The sequence below is a fragment of the Erithacus rubecula genome (assembly GCF_903797595.1).
Source record: "Erithacus rubecula genome assembly, chromosome: 6".
Lineage (NCBI taxonomy): Eukaryota > Metazoa > Chordata > Aves > Passeriformes > Muscicapidae > Erithacus > Erithacus rubecula.
Window position 1 is genome coordinate 25,489,358 of NC_136688.1, and position 24,068 is coordinate 25,513,425.

Below are 24,068 nucleotides of genomic sequence, written 5' to 3' on the forward strand. Positions count from 1 at the left end.
CTTACTCAGTCCCTCCTTTGGAGTTCCTAACAGGGACATCTTGTCACCCTAATGAAAAGGTGGTCAACATCATCTTCTTCACTATGTTCCCAGTTTTCTGTATGGTATACAGATATATGCTACAATTCCAACAGCCACTTGTCACAAATAAACAACAAATCCATATAGAACTAATCAGGCACAAGAACTCTAAAATAGTCCTGTCATTTACTTTTTCTGCAAGTAGAACACTATTACAAACAGCTTTTTGAAGAACTCTTTCACCAAGTCTTCAGAACAGTTTGCATGGTTTACTTTTAAAATAAGGACTATACATTTGAATTGTCTTCCCTGACTACATAATTAAAGGTAACAGCCTGCAGGATTTCTGGTTTCATGCATTCAAGCAAGCTAGCTCACTGAAGCTTTCCTGCATTTTTCCAAGTCGTGGGGCCAATATGACTTTAGGAGCAAGATCAAGTTTCATAAGAGGCAAACATCCCTCAGAATAGCATACCTGACCAAACATGCTACTGAAGGAAAGGCCACCTTGCTGCAACCTGCAAACACACCTTTTGCTCCTCACCCACGTCTCATCCACTGCTATCTCTCCTGCAATGACAATGCCTGCACAATTCTGTGGAAGCTGGGCTCTCACAGATTCTCCCAAAGACTGCAATCAAGTCCCAGCCCTGCCTGCAAATGCTCCTTTCCAACAATACAGAAACTCTGCTAAACAAGTGAAAAAACAAATTGCTAACTAAGGTGTCAACAAGTTCCCTTCAAAAACTTTAAATACTGCTGGAACTGCTTCAACTATGTTTATTTTAGATTTTAAATTATAAATTAAACTATTAGGAATACAATTAGGAAAACTGGTTGGTTCTTTTAACTTATTTTTCAGAAATTTATGACTTGCCCTATCTCCATTAGCTTTTCAAATGGCAGACTTCATTTTCCATCTTGGAAAGAACTATTGGGAATAACTGCATCAGCTTGGTGAAGGTGGTAACAATTCATGTGAGAGAAGAGAGACTAAGAAACTGGAAGGACACAATGTGAGCCTTTCTACTCTTTGCCTAGCCTTTATTAAATAGTACGTACAAACTTTTGTGCTTGCAGTAGAGAACATTTTTACCTATTTGTTTCAAAAAACCCAAACCACCCAAAACAATAGGATTTCTTTAAAAATGAAAAAAAAAAAAAATTAAATAGCAAGCTTTGTGTAGCTTTATTTCACAAAATTTCCTCTCCCCAAAAGGACATGGAGGTAATATTTTTTTTCATCTATATAATTAAGCATAGCAAATTAGAAGTGTTTTCTAATTAAAGATTCTATCTGTGGCTGAAAAGGATGGCAGAAGAGCTCCAGCAACTCTTGCAGAAACAGTGAGGTGCTACAGCCACAGCTTATTTTCACTGTCCCTCTGCCCTGCCCACAACACAGCTAGCAGAAGATGCTATGTCCTTGTGCCTCAGCTACTGTACTGTAAAGTGCCATGTTTCAGCTTGAATTGCTGGTAAAGGGAGCTGCAGCTAAGCTACCAGACCTTACAGTGGAATGAATGAAGTACAGGCACATGTTCGCTTCTGCTGACGTAGCTATGAGAAGAATCAGAAAAGCTGACGCTCTATGCTGTTCCAGCAGCAGCCACATCTGCTTCCTAGATACCCTGCAGCTGCTTGCCTCAGTTTTAAAGGTTATGAACCCAAATTAGAGCTTTTGTCATACAGTCCACAACAGGTTTCCATGAGGAAGTTATTGCAAATTCAGCTGCCGCAGCCAAGCAGAAACCAGAACATTGTCCAAAAGCTCTTTTTCATTCCAGAAGGAGAAACAAAATGCAATTATATAGAATAGAAACCTGCAACTTCGACTGCAACACAGTGATCTCAGAGTACCTCGTGGCCACAGGGACCAGTTGGGACAGGAAAGCCCAGCATCAAATCACTTACATGGGAAGCAGTTCTAAACAGACAGTGGGAACAGAACTATCCCAGCACTGTGGATTCCCTGTAAATCCTCTTTCAAGTAAGGCAGGCAGTGCTCACACCCTTAGAAAGCAATGCCATCTTCTGCAGAGGAGTGCCAGCTTCTTGGTGGGAGATGTTACACATAAAAGGAGAAGGGTTTGGCTGAAGCATCCACTTAATACGTGCTTAACATGTAGTCAAGCACTTGTGGAGCACTGCAGGAGTGGTTCTGATGATGTTTGCTTTTGTTGTTTTATTTGTTGGGGTATTTTTTTTTAAATAAATCATGCAACACATGAAAGGCAGGGGCAAGTAATTTTTCCAGGCATCCACCACATTGCCGGCAATGAGATGTGCCACAACAGCAAGTGTGTTAGCTCTAGGCAGCTGTTACCTACAGGTCAATGGCATTTAAAATAGAAAATCTTTCATACACAGTGTTATGAATAAAATTGCACTTGATTTTGTTAAAAACTCATATCACTGTAACTTTTCCAAATATTTCCTTTCTGGCATCTTAATTTTCTTCACCAACAGGAGCTTCTCTCTAAAACTCTCTCATGCATAGTGAACACATGACATATAATAGCAGTTGTTATCTACCAGAAAATGGGTCTGTTGTTTCTTCAGTGCTTATTTCTATCTGTTGCCACCCTCCCCGCAAAAAGGTACAGGCAGTTCACCTCTAAGTGTCAATTGTAACATTGAAATATAAACTCCTCAAGCAGACATTAGGAATTTTAGTTTCACAGATTAAATATTTGAAAAGTTACAGAAGGTGCTGGAATAGTACACATGTCAACTGCTTAAAAATCCAAACTTGCAGCAACTTTAAATTCAAATTTCCGAAAGGTTTATAATGTCCTTGTGAACTTCTTCCACAGCAAGACACCCTCCAAGACATTAAAGCATCAAACTTTCAAGGCTGAGATCAAGAGACAAATCAGCAGGATGCACTTGCTCCACCAAGCAACTTTAACAGAGGTGTCTCCACGTCCAAGAGCAAAAAACTACTCCTTCATTCCATTTTGGACCTTTCAAAGTGGGTAATCATTCTTTCCTGGAAAACAAAACACCCAATCTCATCATTTCCCCCAGGAGATTTACATTATTCAGAACATGCACATTCATAACAAACTACACTCATATGCATTTTAAATCAGAAGTCCAACTTACACAGCAGATACACCACTTATTTTACAATACATATTTAGAGAACATTTGTACTCTAAGAAGTTGTATCATGGTTGTTCCCACTATCCTTTCCCTCTTGTAGTATTTTACTATTGCATGACATGAGCAGAGTCCAGTTCTAATAAGCCAAGACCTTATCAGATGACTCATGACTCCCCTGGAATGTCAGAAGACTAATTTGAACTGAAGATTTCTTTACTGACCTCATCTGAATCCAGAAGAGCTGGAAGAGCACTGCAGTGGGGCAAAAAAGAAATTAAAATAATTAGAGAACATGCTAAGACCATATTGACAATCATTTTCAACCTTATGCTGCTTTTTTTTTAGGGCACAGGAAAGAAACAATGAAGAGAGACCTTTCAATTTAACAGAAATTAGAGAAATACACAAAAAACTCCAAGGAGTATTCTTAATGACCTTCACGGTTTTACAATTCTTTTTTATCATGATGTTTATTACCAACTCAACAATTTCTTAAGTTGCAATGAAATAAGCTGCTTCACTTGTACTGCTGAATTGCACTGAAGACATTTACAATACGGGACCACGTTGTAAAAAACATGTCCCAGAAGTCAAACAAGTTCCACTGGTACTTCAGCCTTTCCAGCTACAACAGCTCTCCCACCTACTGGAATCCTGGCTCTCCAAAACCCTGATGACACACTCAGAAACAGAAAAATCTGCAGCAGATTACCTCAAAGTGCCCTTTCCTAACTTATACCAGTCTAGTCCTTTTTTTCTTAGGGAATTCTATCAGTCTTCAAAAAATAAGTATTAAAACTGGAAAAACCAAATTAAATTGAGAAAATGCACTTTTTTTCCCTGCTTAAACCTTTACCTAATTTGTGTTCACTTAATTTGAACCTAAGTTCAAGCCGAGTTTCATACTTCAATCCAGATCCTCTGCCAAAATTATCCATTCAAATTTGTGAGTGCACTTATCTATGAACTTTGGTTTTGTTACGAAAAATGTAGACACAGGTACTGACAAATCTAGCATGTCAGTTATTAAAAGCAGAAGAGATAGAGGCAGTGTACATATACTACCACAAGCACAAAAATGACATTAGATGTTACAGATAAAGCTGAAAAATTGATTGCATTATGCCATGGTTGACTTTCAGCAAGATACTCAAAGGTCTTTTCAGAGCACTAGAAAGGAGTTTGTTTGTTCTTTGTTCTCTGAATTTATATTTATCATTTTAACTTTAGTAAAATGCAGACCAGTTTGTGATTTCACATTCCAAGAGACTTTGCCTTAAGTCAGTCTGTGTGCAACTCCAGCAGACTGCATACAAGGGATCAGAGGCCATGCCAGGCTGGACCCAGCCTCTGCCCATGGAAGTGCAGCATAAAAGTGATAAGGCATTCTAATTCCTGTGGGAAAGGAACCTGCCTTTATTGTGACTATAAAAATACTCACACATCTGTCACTGATGAAGGAACATTCTCCTCTACCCACTTCAGGTCATCCTCTTGCTACAAGTACAGAAGTTAAACAGAAAACAAAAGTCAGTTTTTCCATACTGCTGTCATATGCAAGCCTTTTTCTTCTCAGCCTACCTAACAAAAGCCAATCTATTTATATCAGTTAAAAAATTTTAAAACAAACACCAAAAAAAAAACTCTACTTAAATTTCACTTTTGGATTAGAGAAAACACATTTAAAGGGGGAAAAAAAAAAGTAAAGAAAAACCCACTCACTTGCTCTCTATGAACTCTGTAGCAGTCCTTACCACCACCCCCTCACAAAATAGAAAAGTTTGATTTCATCTTATCTATCCTCAGGTAAGTAGTATACAGCTACAACCAACCCTTGAGAAATACAATGCTAATGAAAAAATATAGTTGCTATTTTAATTAATTTCTACAGGTTCTTTCCACTTTTAAATTTATGCATGAATTCTATGAAAAGATTCCAAGACATATTTTAGGCCTCCCAGATGAATGTGAAAATATCTTGCTTATAACCCACATGGAAAACAATGCATCCTCCCCCAAAGTATTTAGGTAGGTACATAAAAATATACACATCACCCCATTCAAGTAATCAATCACAAATCAAAAAAACAGAGGGCAATTTACTTAAAATATAGCTCAGCCTCCTTCTCAAACTGACAAACTTGTAAAACAATGCATTAATCACTGCCAGAATATTGTATTGTACAGTTCTATCTGCATTTCTACATTTGTAAAGAACAGGCTGAATTTTTAAGTTCCCACTGTATTTACAGGAAACGTCATGAGAAACACCTATTTACTTTCTTTTCAGCAGTACTGTGTTAACTTATACTTTGACTAACTCCCACTCTGAAGCAAATAAAAAAGCCCCCATGTATAGCCTCAAAAGTTGGCATTTTTGTGTGCCCTAATGGCAGTAAAGAAAGAAGAGATGAATCTTACATTCTTTGAGGTACAGAAATCATACTCACAACTTTGTTTGCTTTTACATTCCCATTTGGTTCTTGCTTTGTACTTCTCATTTTCATTCCCTCTGAAGCCAAAAGAAGAAAAAAAGATTGGGGTAACTGAATTACAATTGTTCATAAACTGTAAGTGAAAGTGTTGAGTGTTCATTCAGGATATTTAAAAGCTGGGAAGCAACCTGCATCTCCTAGCCTGGCAGACAGCCAGATAGTGCTTGTTTGCCAAATGCACCTAATGGTTACACTCTTCTCCTTTGCTCCTAAACAAGCCAAAGAGCACTGATATACCCCAGCACTGATATATCCCAGCATAACTGATTTGTGGACAGACAGCAGTAGGCATGTAGCCCTATCTTTTACATAGCTTATAAAGAGAGATGTTACAATAGACAACTTCATGAATAAATATATTCACTCCAACATTTACACTGGATATTTCTATGCCAAGTCCTAATGTAGAAAATGAAGATTTCAAAGTTCAGAGAAGAGATAATAAATGAAAATTCTTAAACAGGATTTTAAAAGAGAACTGCACGCTAAACCACTTCCCAGCAACAATATCCAAGAGATCACAGTCATCACAACTGGATTAAAACCAAAGACATATTGAATCAAACAAAGTCCATTGGACATGGCAAAGCAACCACTGCAGTAGCAGTGTTTTCACTGTCAACAGAAAACACTAGAATTAAAAGGGCAATGTAAATACTAAACATAAAGCCTGTATTTCCTGTAGAACTCTGTGTATCAATGGCAATTTTTTCTAGAGAGCGAGACACCTTCCTCCACAAAACTGTCTTCAACACTGAAATTGAGCGGAATTTTTTTTCTCTTACCGAAGCTTTCCTTTAACATTGGCTCTTTCTGCTCATCATCATCATCCTCTTCTGACAGTGGTGAGAAAGCAAACCTGTAGAAGTGAAAGAAAGAAAGCTGCCTTAGTATTCTATCTCTTGTCTCCCAACAGATCCATTACCCCAACATATACATGGCTTGATTATTCTGTGTAGCTCACTGATTGTTTAATATCAGTCTTAAAAACAAAGTTTAAGTGACTTCTTTTTAAATAAGCTGAGCACCAGGAACAGAAAGGATTTTATCTATGTAACTTCTCTAGGTTTACCTTTCCCTACACACTCTGTTAGTATCCTTATTGATCAGTGTACAGTAACTAAACATCACCCACCAGTACTTTCTGAATAAACAAGCATTCCTAAAACCCAGCATTTTCAGGAAGAGGCAAGAAAAGACAAACCTTTGGTTGTTAGCAGATGGTCTCCACAGAATCATGATGACAAAAAGGATCATTGAAAACAATAAACGCCAGATGGCATCATCCACCCATAGCTCTTGCCAGTCCTGTCAAGAAAACCAGCAGCACAAATGAAAGATGTTGTGAAGCAAGAAATTTCATGCTCTCATTGCTGTCCAAAGCTGAACTATAGGCATCTGTCAAAGAGGCTCATCACTCACAACAGTGAGAATTTTAGCCTGTGGTGCTATGTGCCAATCTCACTGCCAAACTTATCCAGAGGCAGCAATTTTAGAAAGCATTTAATATAAACTCACCGACTGACAGTCCACCAGCCTGAACTTCATGGTTGTCCAGATGATGAATACAATAGATGCTGCAATATTTAAACAAACAAGATGCTTATTACTAAAAAAATGCCAATTCAAATACCCCACTGACAGGACCATATTTCCCAAACAAATATAGAAGACTGGAACACTCAAGTCTTGAAATTCAATTTAATAGTTTTGGAAAACAAGAGATGGATCTATTGCACTGACCTTAGACAGAAATTCAGACATATGCTGGTATGTTTCTTCACAGACACAAGGCATAAATCAAATATAGAATATTTAGCCAACTCCTAATCACTATTCATTATTTTTATATCTATGTAAGTATATTCTTACACTTACCTAGCCTTCAAACCATGGTTTCATTATCACTGGAAAAGTGAACAATCTGATCTGTTTGAATGCCTGAAGCATTCAGATCCTGACTCACAACAGCTCCAACACTCAAACTATGATCTTACCACAGGTAGAAGAGACTTCCCTCAACTAAAATATTTTAAGATGACTATGAACCAGGTGCTGAAAGGAATTTTATCAGAGCTATTTTTCAAAAGGAATGTACTTTTTTTCCTTTTTTGTTTAGATAAAAAAGCACAGTCTTTAGAAAATTTCCACTCCTTGTATTGATAGCAGAGAACCTGGAAGCATCTGTAATTGAAATTTAGTTCATCACATATAAATGGAAAAAGAAACTCAATCTATATTTTTCCAGAATAGAGAGCATTTTGTTACAAAACTAAGAACAGAGTTTTTCCAAGAATCATTCTGATCTTCAGATATCTTAAAAATCCCATAGCATACAGTGATACTGCAATTTTGGCAAGAAATATCTTTGTGAAGTTAACAGCATAAGATAATAATAAACTTTTGCCCCTGGCAGCTTGAAGTGGGACAAAAGTGCTCTGTTAGAGGAACTGCACAGAACTACTGATCTTGTTAACATCAGGACTAATAAACCACTGTCTCTGAAAGACCATCGTAACACTTGGCAAAGACACACTTTAGAAGTGGTCAAGTATTCAAAATATCACAGATTTTGATTGTACTTACAGAAAGGTCAACAAACTTAGAATTTGCTCTAGTGACCAAATCAAGCCCTATATGAAAATGGAAAGTGGTTTTATTTAACTGCTTACCTGCTACTGCCAAGATGAGTGTGTTGGTGAAGTGCCGATACAAAGACAGTTTCACAACATTCCTTCGAAGTTTTAGCAGCTTCATTGTTTGAGTTAAGCTGATGAATATGTATAGAAAGTCAAGGAAATGCCTCTGAAGGGACAAGCTGATTACACAGACTTAGGAGGACACAGACCTTATGATCAACAGCTCTCTCAGTCACACACTTAGCCCTCCAAAGAATTAGACCATTTTCAGTGGAAAATTCATCCTATAACAAAGGTATCAGAGAGCAAAATCTGTCCTTTTCATGTTATTTAGTCATCTATACACACCTCTTAACTCCTGTCACACAAAGATGGTATCCAAACCTCTATGTTGGACAATAGCACATTCCCTCAGGAAAGAGTTGGCTGTGCATTTGATAAATGAAAGTAGAAATTTGTTAAAATCTATTTAATGCATATGAGTGCCTTCACATTTTCTATTATTTCTACAAGTGACAAAACAAGTGGTTAGGAGAGATATCACGATAGGGGAGCACTCTGGTTGTCACAGCTGGGCAGCAAGCTATTCACACTTCAAACAGAGTTTTTGTGATTGACTTTAGCTAAGAACACTTTACAGGGATTTTGCTACAGACAAGTTCAGCATTTGTTCCAGCTGCTAAAGTCACACAAGATTATGGTTGCTTGGAATGAATATGTCAAGACACCAAGAAATAAACACTGCCTCATCTTGTCACTTACTTCAAAACTAGTTCAAATTTTACAGAGAGACTTTCAGGTTTGATGTTGTTAAGCAACCTTCTCCCCAAAACACAAATTGAGTAATTTCTTCAAAGGCTATTGCTCTGGTGCCATGACATGCTATCCTAGTAAAAATTATTTTCATGCTCAACAGAGAGAGACTGATAATAGACAGACTATATTCTGGAGCAGCTTTACAAAAAAAAGACAAAACCTAGGTAAGCAATAGGCAGCTAAAGTTTACCTTAACACTCAATTACAGAACTTTTAGAACCTTTACCAGAAGTAGAAAAAAATAAATACTTGGATCTCACTTTTTTAAAAAGTTCAGCCAAAAAGGACTTGGGAAAAAAAAAAAAAAAAACCAAAAACAAATTCAAAAGAAAACACACCCCATCAAGTAAAACAGTGAAGGATATCCACCAGCACAGGGCAGTATCTAGGAAAGCCAGGGGAATAAAAGCCAAGGAGGCAAGATCATTCTGGGCCTGGAGACAAAGAAAGAGCCAGTAAGAACAAACTGAAAAGAAAACAAAGTAGAGAAGTAAAGAGGGTCAGGCTGTTTTACAAGAAACCACTAATACACCACCACAACAGTTCCAAGTTCTGCTACAGAAACAGAGGGCAGGAACAAAGAGTTTAGTCCAATGCACAGAGGGGAACTGACAATACCACACTGTCAGTTCTCAGTTCTCCACCAGCAAGGCAAGAAGCAGTTTTCCAGGTTAGGTCAATCTAGCACTGTTACAAGGAGTCTCTGCTGAGGCAGTTTCTGTGATTAATTGCTCTGGCCACTTCCATTACAGAAAACTAGCAACCAGCTTGTTAAAGATGCAGTAATTAAATCTTTTACACTATCCATGGATAAACTGAAAGCTCCATCGGCAACCATGAGTTTGACTAAAAAGGCAAAACTTGCCTTTGCATGTACATCATAAACTTATCAAAGTCCTAATAGAAATAAGCAAAACCTTTTATTCCTTTCAAGTATAAGACAGAAATAATGAGTTATGAATAAGGTCATACATTCTGCAGTTTTTAAAAGGATATCCACAAAATAATACAGGCATCAATCATGGACAGGGCCAAGTTTGCTATCAGAGCCACAGTGTCATAGAAAAACTGGAAAAGTATCAAATATACAACAGGTTAAATATTTTATCCCAAAAACAGAATAACAGAAATCTACAACCCAAGATGCACTTAATGAATCCAGCAGCAGCACCATTCACTCACACTTCCCCAGGCACAGCCTCCAAAACCAGAGCAGTGGGAATTTGGGTTGGTTGTTGTTGGGGAGGGGGAGGCAGCTGTTCACACAAGTACATACAGCCAATAGTGTCTGTGGCATATAGTAAAATTCAAGCAGCTGTTACTAACCCCTGTGACTCTAAGAACACCTTCCATGCCAGAAAATAACAGATAAAGGGCTCCAGCCATAACTACTTTGTGAAGAGTCACTCCAAGGCGAGGCCTGTAGGAAACAAAGTGAATCTCGGATTAAGCGGGGAACAAATAGTGAATTCATGTCAACTTGAATCTAAACATAAGGTATGAAGCATACAGTCACATCCAGATCCAGAAATACTATTATGGTGCTTGAAACTTACTGTTCATTCTGACTTATGGTATGATGTGACTAAGGGAGAGACTGGCAATAGTCCTGTTTCTTAGTTAACCTGTTTAGCTTTTTATGACCATTTCACTAAGTCTCATCTCACTTCTTCATCAGTTCCCCCAGCAAACCTACACTTGCCAAAAATTCCCACAGCCACCTAGTGTGTGTTTTTACCATTGAATATAGCTGTGGACAGACAAATGAGCCACAATCTCACTGAAGCAGATCCCCTCCCCCACCAGTGATTCTTGACCTACCACATTTAAAAAAACTCCCCTCACTCAGAAGGCAGGCCCATAAAGCTCCCATTTCAGTCAGTGGAGCATCTCAATAATAACTCAGAAATCCACCTTACAGTAGCACACAGAAGCAGCTGGAAACAAGAGTAATTACAGCGTGGAACTGTGTCTGCTTACTAGTGAAGAAGTCTAGATCTTCAGAGCACTTAACTAAAGCACCTTTTAGCAAGCGAAGTACAGGGAGATGAATACCAACATAAATCCTTAAAAACCAGGAGCAAAATTCTTTAAATAGAACACAACAAACCCAACACAGAATTACTCACTTGACTATCCCATATCCCAGGCTCACTATGATGACCAGAGTTCGAGCCAACGAGCGCTTCACAGCAGAAAGAAGTTCTGCCAGTATTACTGCTCCTTGAACTACCAAAAGCAAAAATAAGGAAATTAGCTCATTAAAACATATTATCTGTCTTATTAGCTACTGCATGCAATTATAGTACAACAGGAGACATATAAGCCTTTTATTAGTCTTTTTCATAGTCTTTTTATTGTCTACATCTGGAGTTAGCTTTCAGAAAAGACAGGTCACTCGGAAAAAAAAAAAAAAATACACAAAAAATTTTATACCCAGCCTAAATACTCTTCCAAACAGGTCAACCAATACAACCTTCTGCACCATGATAACTGAATATGGCAAATTAACAAAGTCATAACAACATTTTACCTGCAGAGTTTCATTTGTATGCATCCAGCCTGAAACTCAAAACTAGAGGAAAAGAGTTTTATGTAAAGGGAATCTCTTAAAATTCATTATGAGGCTACAGGCTGAATACTGAGTTACCTACAATGCTGTCATGTTGAACAAGGAGTTTTACAGCATCTTTTCAAGGCCAATACCAATTGTGAGAAATTAATTACAAGCAACACTGAGCAAGTCCTATTTTAAACTTAAACCAGCACTGCAGCACAGAATGTAACATTCTATGTACTTAAGACACTACACTGAGAAGTCAGAGAAAGCGACAGCATTTTAGCTTTACAAGAACGCAGAGCATGATGTTTACAACATATAAAAATACAAAAACTTTGGCTCCCTGTTCTTTGCTTTGAAACAATCCTCAAGCAATCATACAGTATGTACCTGCCACCCCAATTTAGCACAAGGCATTAGTGCTCTGCCCCCTCAGTTAAAGCGCACAATGCAGTTGCCACCTACCGGATTCACCGGTGTAGCGGATGTTCTGGAACTCGGCATAGAAAACTGCTTTCTCCAGCATTCCCAGGAAGATAACGGCGCCAATCCAGAACTGGATCCTCAGGAGATCCCGCCAGTAACAGGCCGACCACGCGAGCCACAGAACCCCGAAGAACACGTACACAATACACATCACCATGAAAAACTATTACACACAAAGAAAAGAGAAATAGCAACTTTAGACTCAGAAAAATAATGTCCTTGTTTCCATTCCACAGCTGTGAGATAACTATTTTCTCCCCTAGGATAGCGACTCTGGAAGTTTTTAAATTGACAAGCATTGTTTCATTTGTCCTCTCTGGACTCTTTAACAGTGAGAGTCTAATTTCTCACTATGAACAAAGGGAGGGAGAAAAACTGAATTTCTGCACACTTTCTCCCTTGAAGAATAGTCTGCCGATTTATTCACAAGCAGTATTTTCTAAGGAAGATACATGCTACTAGATTCCAAAAAGGTAAGAATTCAAGCAAATAATCAAATACTAGAAACTCTATTTGATCCCACATATTGTTCTATTAATAACTTCATCATACATTTACAGTACTCTTCAAATAAATTCACACCATTCCACAGAACAGAGAGAATCAACTAATGTTTGTATGCCCTGTGCTCAAATAATCTGATAACTTTTCTCAAAAGGTAATTTCCAGTAAACTCATGTTTTGACCAACTTTTAGGCAAGCAAAAAACCTGCAGCTGCGAAAGAAATCCAGATATTCATTTAACTATTCATGTTTTGTGGTTTTTGTTTAGTTCAGTGTTACCTGTTTCAGAAGAACTTTGCATGGTATGTCTTAAACAGTAAACAATAAGCTTAACAATGTTACTCAATGCTGAATTTTTTTAATACCAAAGCAATCCAAAACTTTTAAAAGGACAAAGATTAACAGGAATTGAGAGAGAATAAGACTAAGTGAATAACAGGAAATAGTTAGCCAAAGCATAGGACAGTGCTTAATAATCAAGCAGTCTCCTCTTTCAGAAGAAAGATTAAAAAAAAAAAAAAAAAAACCCCAAGCAAAAACAAGCAAACACTGAAAGTGGCTACACAATCCACCAAAACTTTCATAAACTGAAAACATCTTCCTTAGAAGAGCAGCTTACTGATCCTTACACATTTTCACACCTGACCAATCCATGCAGCTCAAATGGTAAGAATCTAGGCAAGGTAGTTCACGTGCAGAAGCCCCATTGAGAAAATACTTAGAGATACAAATTCTTTTCTGGTCTTGTCACATGGGATACTCACACTGGTGAATTACATTTCAATAGAGCTGCTGGAGGCTTTTGGCTTCTGCCAGAAGTAAAATGTGTGTTTCAAAAATGCTGCCAGGCTCCACTATTGACAGCCTGCTCTTGCCAGTTCAGTCAGACTAGAGACCTTACTTGTTATTGATCCCCAGCTAAAGTCTGTCTTCACTACATAGACATTTTACGTTCTTTTATTGTTTAGCCTTCTCAACAACAGAAACTAGAAACCAAGTCAATAATCCCTTTGAAAAAAAAGGGGATTAGCTCTTTGTAGCTCAATTATGCTTTCACTGCTAGGCAGTATTAAAGACCTCCTCATGGGGTGTAAGACAGCTGGTGGAAGAAGCAAGATTAAGCTGTAAAAGAACAAAGAAAGCAGTGACAATGAAAGGGTAGCTGCAAACAAAAGCATAGAACAGTAGACTTTCTAATATGTGAGTTAAAGAGAATAACAGCACCAATAAAACTTCTCCGTTTAGAGCTAATAAAACTGATAACTTCAGGAACTATAAATTTACAACCATTAATCCAAACAATCCAGAGAAGGACAACATTGACAGCACACGTAAGCAACTAATATCTGTGTCTGTTTACTTTAGCCTGTACTCAATACAAAAAAAGCCCAAATCAAACCAAACCAAACAACAACAACAAAAACCAAAACAGACAACAAACAAATAAACCCCAAACAAATAAAAATAGCCCATCAAACAAAAAAACACCTCAGGTAACTAACTTTTTCTCCTGGGACACTGGCTCTGTGCTTCCTGAAGTATGACAGCACAGTATTTAACTGACATTTAAATCAACTGACAGTCTTCTAGATCAAAGAAAATCTGGTTTACTTACAATCATCAGAGGGTAGTCTGCAAGTGAAAGATACTCATATGGCCCCTTCAGTTCTACTGTCACTGTCAAGAGACAATCCAAAAATCAAATCAAGTAAGAGCCAAAAGGAAGAAGCCAGGACTTACTTGATTTTCACTTAAGTGTAAACAAATTCCACATCTTCACATGGCCTTTAAATCTAACTTCCATTTTAATAAAAAAAGCTAAGACTCATACTCAGCCAAAAGCATGCAAATAAAATTGTACACCCTATTACCAAGTAACTCACGGCAGTACTTAAAAGTAATTTTTGCTGGAGATCCATATGTAACAGGAAACATTCAGAAATATAGGTAAATTCACTTTTTAAGGAGATTTTTAAACTTCTCTAAAGTTTGAATAGGTTATCAATGCACTGTTAAATATAATATCAAGGTGATAATTATGATCTTTGTACTTTAAGTTTTAACTTGTTAGTATAGATCACTGTATTGGTCACCACATTTCTGAATCAAAACACTAAGCCTCAAAATTTAAGTGCTTGGGATTGACTTTTCTTGATTTCTATCACAAAAATTCTATCAGTAAACAGACAGAACAGACTTAGGATCTTCAAGACAGAAGAAATTACCTCCTTTCTTAAATGAGCCATAGCAATATTCTATCTATGTGAAGTGAAAGACAGTGTCTTATTAAATTGAACCATACAGTATATATTAAGAGTACCTTAGAATACTTAGACTGGGAAAACAAAAATGGTGCTATATTTTCAGTTTACTGTATAAAGAGCTATCTTACTTGTAAAGGGCTTGTTCTGATATGAGGAAGGTGTTGTTCTCTCAGTTCTTTTAAGTCTGGTAGTAGAATCCTTTGCAGCTTTAAGTCCAATTTGCACAATAAATATATATGGCCCATCTCGCCAAGTTTTCATAATAGCATTCATTGCCTGAAAATAAAAGATCTCCACGTAAACAGTGCACAGTCAAGAAGACAAGAAAAACACAGATACAAAAGACCATCCACCTGTATTCCACACCCATGACTACTGCAGAACTGCAGCAAAGTTTTTTATAATGGCCTCTCCAAAAGAAATTCAGAATTAAGAGCATGCATTTCTTTTAAGAAATCATTTGACTGCAAGACCCAAAGCAAATAAAATATTAAATATAAAAAAACCTTTATGCCAATATTAACTAAACACAAAATTTAGAAACACAGTAACTTGAAAGAAAACTGGTAAATTAATATGCACAAACATTGCCTTTAAAATATCACCTTTCCTTACTGCATTGCTTCTTTATTTTACAACTGCATACATCTACTTATGTTTTAGCTTTAAAATAAATGGCCCTTTAAGTACACAAGGAATAAAATAAATTTTATTTCTTGGAATCCAGGACATTCAATTTGAAGTTATTTTGAAAATTGTTCCTAGTTAATTCTTGAACATAATAAATAATAAATATACTGAGGGACATGAAAATCAAAGTAATCAATCAACTTTTTAAGTACAACGTTTCAAAAAACTGACTGAAGACAAAACCAAATATAGTCTATAAGAATTAGTCACATTTAAAGAAGAATTTCAATTAGTATTTAAAATTACAATGGAAAAATAAATATAATTTTTAATTTATACCATTGGTTTTAATGGTATCACTTCTGTATTTCACATATAGAAGAAGCAGTTATTCTGTTTTCTGTTTTTCCATACAGCACTACCTAGTTTCAAGCTAAAAAATTCCAGGTATCAAAAAACTGTAGAATATGCTATCAGCCAGTTCTTATACAAAGAAATACAGATTTTTAAAAATCAAACCAAAACAAAGTAAGACTGCTGAATTACATGCCATGCTTAAAATCAGTATACATACAGTTTTATCTGTCACCATTGAGTCATTTCCTGCACTCTCCTTCTTATCCTTTACGCTCTTAGGGGGAAGAAAAAAAAAACCACAGAAAAACAAGTAAGTAAATATGCCAAAACTACCTTTTCCATGACTACACTAATTCATTAGAAGGAAAGGAAAATTACCTCTTGTTTCTCAGGAGAGAGAGGCTCTGGACGAACAAATTCTTTATAGAATATCTGCACGATATAAGAAAGGTAAAGAATTTATCAACAATTTATAGGCACTTTAACATTTATAGGTACTTCACACCTTAACATGACATTACCAGAAAAGCTTCCAGTAAACACCATTATTCTCTGAACAGCAGTATTGGAAAGCTTTCATTTTTCTAAATCAAGCAATTGTCCATTTCTGCAGGGAGTCTTGAATACTTAATGCTATGTAATTTGAGAGTTATTTTTCCTCCCCTCAAATAAGAGGTATCTATTTTTAGAAACCAGACATGATAGTAGTGAAGTTAATTTTGTTTTTGAAACATGACTCAATTGGGTATCCCCATTATAAGATAAAGTCTACACACACAGACACAGGGTTTTGAGATTTCTGCCTTAATCTATGCAAAAGCAAGTCCCTAGATGAGTGAGTGCCTATTAGAGATCGAGATTTTCCAACTCTCCTGAACCATTTAGAGAATAAATTGCTGTGAAACTTCAGAAATTCATATCTGACAAGAATATATTGTTAAGAATTCCACAGACTCTCCAGAGGAATAGGATGAAAACTTACTTAAAACCTTTAAGACTTTCACGGGCATAGTTAGTTAGGATGCCCAAGTCCACATTATGCAGGTAAATCCAAAAGATCTCTTCTACAAATCCAAGCAAAAGCAGAACTGACACTTCTCATAATATTAAGCATAAAAAGTATCATAGAATTTTTTCTTTCTTTTTAAAAAAACTTTCAAGCTATCTTCACACATCAAAGGAATTAGAGGCATGCAGGCAGATTATTAAAAGCCATGTTGGGGCACTAGGTTTTTTCTTAATAAAAAAACCCAAACCAAAAATACCAAAAAGCAACTGACACATTACATTTCCCAGTATTTTCTATCCATATTCTCTTGTATGAGGAATGGCTGAATATAGATGCAACACTCTATAATTTGCCTTCAATCCTTAAGGATACCATTAAATAAAGACAGCAAATTATAGTGATATTATCATCAGCCTGTTGATATACAGCTGGTGTAGAGCTGATGTCTGCACATTACTCCTAATGCTAATTTTGCATTGTCTCCTTGCTTTTACTTGATTGGTTTCAAACATATTCTAGCACTCCTATGCCATGAGTGCTTAAATAATACATTTTTCAACACTCGTTTTCATTACTCTAAATAAACATCATTTGAGTAATAAATGCCAGTCCTCTATTGATTCAAGTTTAGTGGGATCTTTACACTGCTGCCATTTCAATGCAACTAGTGGCAGCCTCCTGTAAACGAAACAAAGTGAGAATTCAAAACCACAAACAAAAAGAAGCATTGAACTATACATCACTTTTACTCCAATTTGGTTGGGTTTTTATCACTACCGTGAGCAAAACATTGAACAACAAGCCAGAAGTGAAGGACAATTAAGAAATCATCACCACAGCTTGGTTGTCATAAACAAATAAAATTAAGTATCTTCCCAATGTAGAGTGGTACTAACATAGGATGCCAATAAGAGGAATTAATCACCTTCTCTATATATTATATAAGACAGCAGAGCACACTCTGAGGTTTCTACCCATACCTGAGGCCTGAAGAGCTCAGAGCAATTTTGAAAGATGAGAGAAGAAGTGGCATAGTATCCAGACCAACCGGGATGCTCTTCAGATGTAGTCCCAAAATAGTTATCTGCTTGTTCATCCTGCCAAACAGAGCAGAACTTAGGTTAGCATCAAGAATTTCAAATGGTTTATCTCAGTAGACAGCTGCAAGATCTGGAGGGGTCCATCCATGGTTCCACTATGCACACACTCTTGAATCAAATTTAGTAGAATAAAGTCACCAAAACCACACAAGACTACAAAAATGATGGTACACAGGCTTGGAGTAAGAATTAAAAAATAGAGGTGCAACATAATATAAACTTCAGTCTACACAAACTCTGCATTATTATTTTAAAGAGAGAAGACTCAGCCCATATTAGATTAGTGGTTACAACTGTCATAATTAATAACTTAAGTAAACATGGAAAAATATTAACCAGAGAAAGCACAATTATGTTCTACCACACTTGACATTTTGTACAGATTGCTAATGCTTGCAATGTGCATCCATAAAGAACAGAATTTAGACTTAACATGTAAATATTCAATTTTTTCTCTTCACTGTCAGTAAGCATTCCTGCAAATATTTTCAACTACCATAAACTTATTTTAGAATCAATGTATTCACTTAAGTTCCTGGGTTTAAAACAATTTTGACAAACACTTCCACCTGACCCAAAACCCCCAAAAAACCCCCAAAAAGTCAGCAATTGCAGCAAGCTGTCGATCATTTCAATCTATTCTAGACATTTATTATCTTCCAGTGGAAGAATATGTCTTTTAAGCCCAACTTGCAAGGTAGACACAAGGGAGACATCTCTAATCCCCTCCTCCTGAGATCTGCTTGCTTCTAAAAGTCATAACCTAGGTTTTTCCATTGAATTCTTACCCCAAAGTTGAAGACTTCATTGTAGCAGTCAGAGTATCTTAAGTACCAAGTAACATTGAAAATCTGGGAGGGTTCACAAGCTTTTTCATCTCCTTCAACTAAGAAAAACAAACAAACAACAACAGCAAAAATTAAACATGAGATATGTAAGACACCATCTGCCTTCCACTCTGTGCAAAACTAACCTAATTAAATTTTAAACACGAAACTGAAAGCAAAACAATAGAAAATATTTTTCTCAAGTAATTCATTACTGCTCAGTGAAAGAAAGAAGCATGTGAACAGAATTCCATTATAACATTATACAATTGTATTAAAGAGCTGAAGACAATTTGGAAAATTTTTGTTCTGAAGACAATCAAGGATGTTTCAGCAACTGCAAATATCAAACAAGGAGAACAATGACTCCAATACACAAAAATGGCCTCACTTTCAGAGACAGGGGCACATGTAACAGGCAGAGGATGCTAGGAACAGGATTGCACTAACCAACTTCCACATATATTTTAAATATACATCATCATCACCAAGGAAATAAAGGTAAGATTGCACCAGTCAACACCCACCCTCCCAAAAGACAAACAAGATATCTATACATTAGCCCATGCTGTCAAAGCTGGAGTGCTACCTAAAACAGCAATAAGACAACTTTCTACTTTGATTTACTAAATAACAATATGCATGGAAAGCAAACCACAAGACTTTCTCCCTAGTCAGGAAAGGTAGTGTGGGGTTTTGTATTTCAAATCTCATTCTTAAACTAAAGCCCAATGAAGAGAATTTGATGTTAAGAAGGCAAGTTCAACCCTTAAATAAAATGAGCAGTGACTATTCAGAGTCTTGGCAGAGCCATTTAGATCATTACACTTGTGTTTCCCCAGTCAACAAATGGCAAAACTCTTTTGAGTTTACAGAATACTTGCAGTGCCTAAGAAGTTCCCACAACTTTACAGGCAACATTCATATTAGAGGATGCATCCACAACTTTCTTACATGCACACTTTCAAGGAATGTTTCCATACTGACCACTGCAGATAGAAAAAGCAAATAGAAGGAAAATCCTGCCACAGGGTATTAATTGACTAATCCCATTTTACACTTTGTGAGTACTAGTATGTATACATACAGCTAAAATCTCAACAACTGAGTTTCTAACACCAAAAATTTAAGCAAAATCACTGGAAAAAAAGGAGTTTCCTTATGAGACCTTCTGGTAAGCATGAAAACAAGGCATACAGGTTCCACATTGCCCTAGACATTGCAGAGGGCAAAGTAAAGATATTAAAAGGCAGCACAAGAACTGCAGTGACATAAGCAGATGGCAAATTCTTTAATGACACATGCTCTTCTGATAAAACTGACCAAATGAAGAGCATCTCAAAAATGTGCTAGCAAAAAATAAGATTCCAAAATACCTTTTAAACACCTTTTCTTCTGTGAAAAATAAATAGCAACTACATATTCAGTCCTAGCACCCATAAAGGTAAAATAGGTCATTAGAACAATTTGCAGTATCTGCAAACATCAAAATTACAGAAACCTTGAAAAGTCAGAAAAAGTGTATGTGGCATTTACTGAATCCAGCAATATGGAAATCTAAGTTCCTTAGCCTTCAAACAAAAGCCAGTAATATTCAACTTGAATGCAGTCTTTGTACTCATTTACAGAGAGCAGGATTTCTATCACGATCCCATACAAGAAACTAAATGCCTTTTAGAACAGCACTTCAGAAAAGTAAATAAAAATAAATTCACTATTGACAACACTACATGCCAGTAGCAATCTTCCCAGTCAGAAGCAGAAAGCATCAGACACCAATATGCCATACCAATCTAAAAAAAAAAAAAAACCAAAAAACAAAGCAAAGCAAAAAAAATAAAAACATTAAGAGTGGGGGGAAAGGAGATAAGGAGTAGCAGGTGTTCAGGAAAACCACGAACAACCCATGAGCAAGAAGGGTCATATTGTCCACACAAACACCACACAGCAGATGGAAGAGGCAACAGACAGGAAATGAAAGGAGACCAATTTCCACACAGGCGTGGGCAGAAAAAACACGTGAAGCTGAAGTTTCCCAGTATCAGATGCAGTTCAAGTTTCACCTAGACTGAGAAAATGAGTAAGTTCCCAGCCTTTGTTCCTTCCTCTTTCAGTGATTCATTTTCCAAATTCATGTAAATCTTTTAATCATGCTAGTATGTAAAACTGGTGTCTTCACTAAAGAACTTTAAGGCTTAATGCCTGCTTCAGTGCTGTAATTTAATTGTAATTCAACATTGTGTAATTCAATTCCACATCAAGAGCCAGGGGGTCGAATTCTTACTGGCAAATCTGCCTTATAGGAAATAATTTTTTTTTCCATGCCTTAGTTCCTTGGTTTATTTCAGCACAAGTAGATTTACCACACACTTCACTTCAGACACCGGTATCTCAGATGCCATGTCACTATGAGTACACTATTTCTACTCAACTTTAGACAAGGAAGCCTAAAACCTACCAAAGCACCAAAATGCCCTTTCAACCCCCCTCCTTTTCCCAAGATTTCTAATTTTGATCCTGCAGCTGTACTTTTGCAATTGTCTCACTGCAAGATGCAAACCTCAGTGGCTCAGCTCCACTTGTCAAGGGGGAAAGCCCTAACACTGAAGTGATGGATCTTCACTAACAACCACTGAAATACTACCTTCCTATTTCAGATTCATGTGCAATCTAGAGAGGCACTTCAACAAACTCTCCCTGAAACACTCTCCCAAGAAGGGCATGGATTGGAAATCAAACCTGAAAAACAACAAGGCAAGTACAGACCAGATGGAAATTAAACAGCTTTCCCTCATGGTAAAAACTGATGCAAACAACCACTGAAAGTGTTCAAAGTGCATGGCAAAGATTTCACACCTTTCTAAGTCAGCTACTCACTCCTGTATCACCTCATTGCCATCTAGATGCTGTCCTCATGTTCACAGGTAAGAGGATATTTCACAGAAACTTTCCTAGGAGCAGTAACCTACATAACTCATAGACTTGGCCAGATTAGCAAAGAGGAATACAAAGAAGAAATGGGAAGCTGCCAACATATCTGCTCGATAGAAAAAAACTCCATGATCCCATTCACACACTGGAATCAGGAGGAAAAAACACCTCTCAGGAAAGCTCTGCTGCAGTGTGCAACATTCCCTCACCACATCCAGAAGCACACAACTAAAAAAGGAACAAGGCTCCCAAAAAACTGCCTTCTGTATTCACATCAGTATACAAACAGCCCCTGTCCAGCTGGCACCAGATCTCCCAGACAGGGGAATTTAACAGATCTTAGATAGGAAAAGGACAATTCACAGAAGTGTGCAGCACATCCCACACATGATTTTCCACTGCCTGAAACAAAGTGGGGCTCCCACTGCCCATCTTGCCCTCTCCACAGTGAGCATGAATAGAGCCATTCATTTCTTCTACCACTTAAACAGATCACAACTGGGAAGCTCCAAGGCTGTTAACAGACTCAACCACATCAGAGCTGTGGTTTTCCTGCAGTGTTAGACTAGCTGTCACTGCAGCCAGTGCAGTTACACACTTCACAGTGTTTTGAGTCCCAAATATTAAAAATAGGCAGGGCACCAAAAAGCAGAGAGCAGGTTAATCCCTTGCAACCACTTACATCTCAGGAAAATTGTGGTGTTGCTGAAGAGAATCTTCCCAAAGCTAAACTTCTTCCCCTGCAAAGGCACCAAAAAGGGAGAGATATTAGTGGGCTTGATGCAATATCAGCCCTAAAATCACAAGCCAAACAAGTTAGAAATGATAAAAAGCAGTTACCATTTATTGACGGCCTTCCAGCTGCACTTACAGTGGAGTGCACACAAGGTAGGGCTTCGACATTTATGTAAGTTTAGCAAATTAGCATAATTGACAAGAATCCCCAATTAGAAGTGCAGTTAATGAAGTAATTTCCCTCTTGGTTCAATCCCCTACTGAAGCTTTCCCCTTGATTCTAGGCCCACATTATTTAAGTACACAGGAAAGTGAAATGTCTTTGGTTCATTAAGAAGCGAGATCATAGTAGGATTCCACGAGTGTGTTTGTCCACCCGACAGGGCAGGAAAAGTCTGGAAGTTAACTAAGAAATTATAAAAGCACACGGTAATAGTTTAGAGAGCGACTAATAGATGAAAAAAATACATAAAATGCAAAAATCTTTTGGCATCACGCTTAATGTCAGTGAGCTTAAGTAAACACAATCTCCTATTCTAAGTCAACACAATGAAGTGAAAGCGAATGCCAAATCGGGAGCCAGACTTACTGGACTTTCCAGTCATGCTTCACCACCCTTCAACATACTCCCAAAGATAGTTTAAGAGCCTTGGGGTTTTTGAGATGCAAGCAGAATCAACTTCACGTTGACATTTGTTGAAATTAGGACCATTTTCTTGCTGATGAGATGGTCTGGACCATCCAACAATAAAAAACAATCACTTCTAAGAACCAGCAGGAGTGCTCACTGTGATCCTTCAGTTTTGTTCCTGAAGCTCAAAAGCCTCACAATACAGTGCATATTACTCTCACTGCCTGATAAAGCCCGATTTGAGGCACACCAGCTTTCCTCCACGCAAATCCAAGCACGGAGAGTTTATCAGAAGTGCCGAAATCCCTCCACCCTCCGTAAGGCCCACACCGCTCTCGGTGCGGCGGCAGCGGCCCGGCTCTCCCGAGGCCAGGCCAGGGCGCTGCGGGGCAGCCTTCCTTCCCCGCGGCGCCCACCGGGGCCGGGCACCGCCGGGGACCTTCCCTCCCACGGGCGGCTGTCCCTCCGCCGCCCACCGGACTATTTCCCGCACAAGCCTGCTCTCCCCTGCCGCCAGAGAGGGCTCAAGCCCGGCAGCAGGGCAGGGGGCAGCCACGGCGCCGAGCCCCCGCACCAGCTCGGGTCCGGCTCCACAGAGGGCAGGGCCGCCCCCGACCGCAGCCGTCCCGCCCGCGGAGCAGCCGCGGCCTCCCGCCCGCACACGCTCGCTCCGACCGTCGCCACACCGGCCGGCCCGGCGGCCGCAGGCCCGGCCCCGCTCCCCGCACTCACCAGCAGCACCGGCAGCCGCCATTTGGAGCGCTGCCCGGCGCCCGCCGTGCCCGCCAGCAGCAGCAGCGCCAGCAGCCGCAGCAGCACGGCTCCGGGCCGCCGCCGCCCCCCGGAACGCGGCGCCGCCGCCATCCCGCCGTACGGAGGCCACCGCCGCGCTGGCCGCGCCTCTTCCGCTCCCCGCGGAGGGACGGCGGCCGTGGGCCGGGCAGAGCGGCGGTGG

The 24,068-nt window shown here is 38.4% G+C and overlaps 1 protein-coding gene across 3 annotated transcripts; it reads right to left on the minus strand.

Moving 5' to 3' along the window:
• Positions 1-1,038: 1,038 nt before the first annotated feature.
• TMEM87A (transmembrane protein 87A) lies at positions 1,039-24,053 on the minus strand. 3 transcript variants are annotated; one of them, XM_079308001.1, is made up of 20 exons: positions 23,846-24,053; positions 22,430-22,487; positions 18,778-18,875; positions 17,870-17,986; positions 16,259-16,312; positions 16,098-16,154; positions 15,022-15,169; positions 14,245-14,306; positions 12,105-12,288; positions 11,209-11,308; positions 10,406-10,499; positions 9,445-9,513; positions 8,297-8,405; positions 7,143-7,201; positions 6,829-6,932; positions 6,410-6,483; positions 5,580-5,641; positions 4,571-4,626; positions 3,351-3,381; positions 1,039-3,013 (listed from the first exon to the last, which is right to left on the minus strand). In XM_079308001.1, the coding sequence occupies exons 1-20, from the start codon at positions 23,975-23,977 to the stop codon at positions 2,972-2,974; spliced, it is 1,710 nt and encodes a 569-aa protein (XP_079164127.1). In that variant the 5' UTR covers positions 23,978-24,053; the 3' UTR covers positions 1,039-2,971. The 3 variants fall into 3 exon arrangements, with proteins under 3 accessions (XP_079164127.1, XP_079164125.1, XP_079164126.1); XM_079307999.1 differs by lacking the exon at positions 9,445-9,513 and adding an exon at positions 10,072-10,147 and having other exon boundaries at positions 8,297-8,401; XM_079308000.1 differs by having other exon boundaries at positions 8,297-8,401; positions 9,441-9,513; positions 23,846-24,052.
• Between the last annotated feature and the right edge of the window lie 15 nt (positions 24,054-24,068).

Bases quoted from the DNA above. Each gene is read 5' to 3' on its own strand.
- TMEM87A (XM_079307999.1), bottom strand. From the start codon at position 23,977: ATGGCGGCGGCGCCGCGTTCCGGGGGGCGGCGGCGGCCCGGAGCCGTG. The intron at 16,313-17,869 runs GTATGGGTAGAA...TATATCGTGCAG, and splicing joins CTGAGCTCTTCAGGCCTCAG to ATATTCTATAAAGAATTTGT. The intron at 3,382-4,570 runs GTGAGTATTTTT...GCCCCACTGCAG, and splicing joins CCTTCATCAGTGACAGATGT to TGCTCTTCCAGCTCTTCTGG.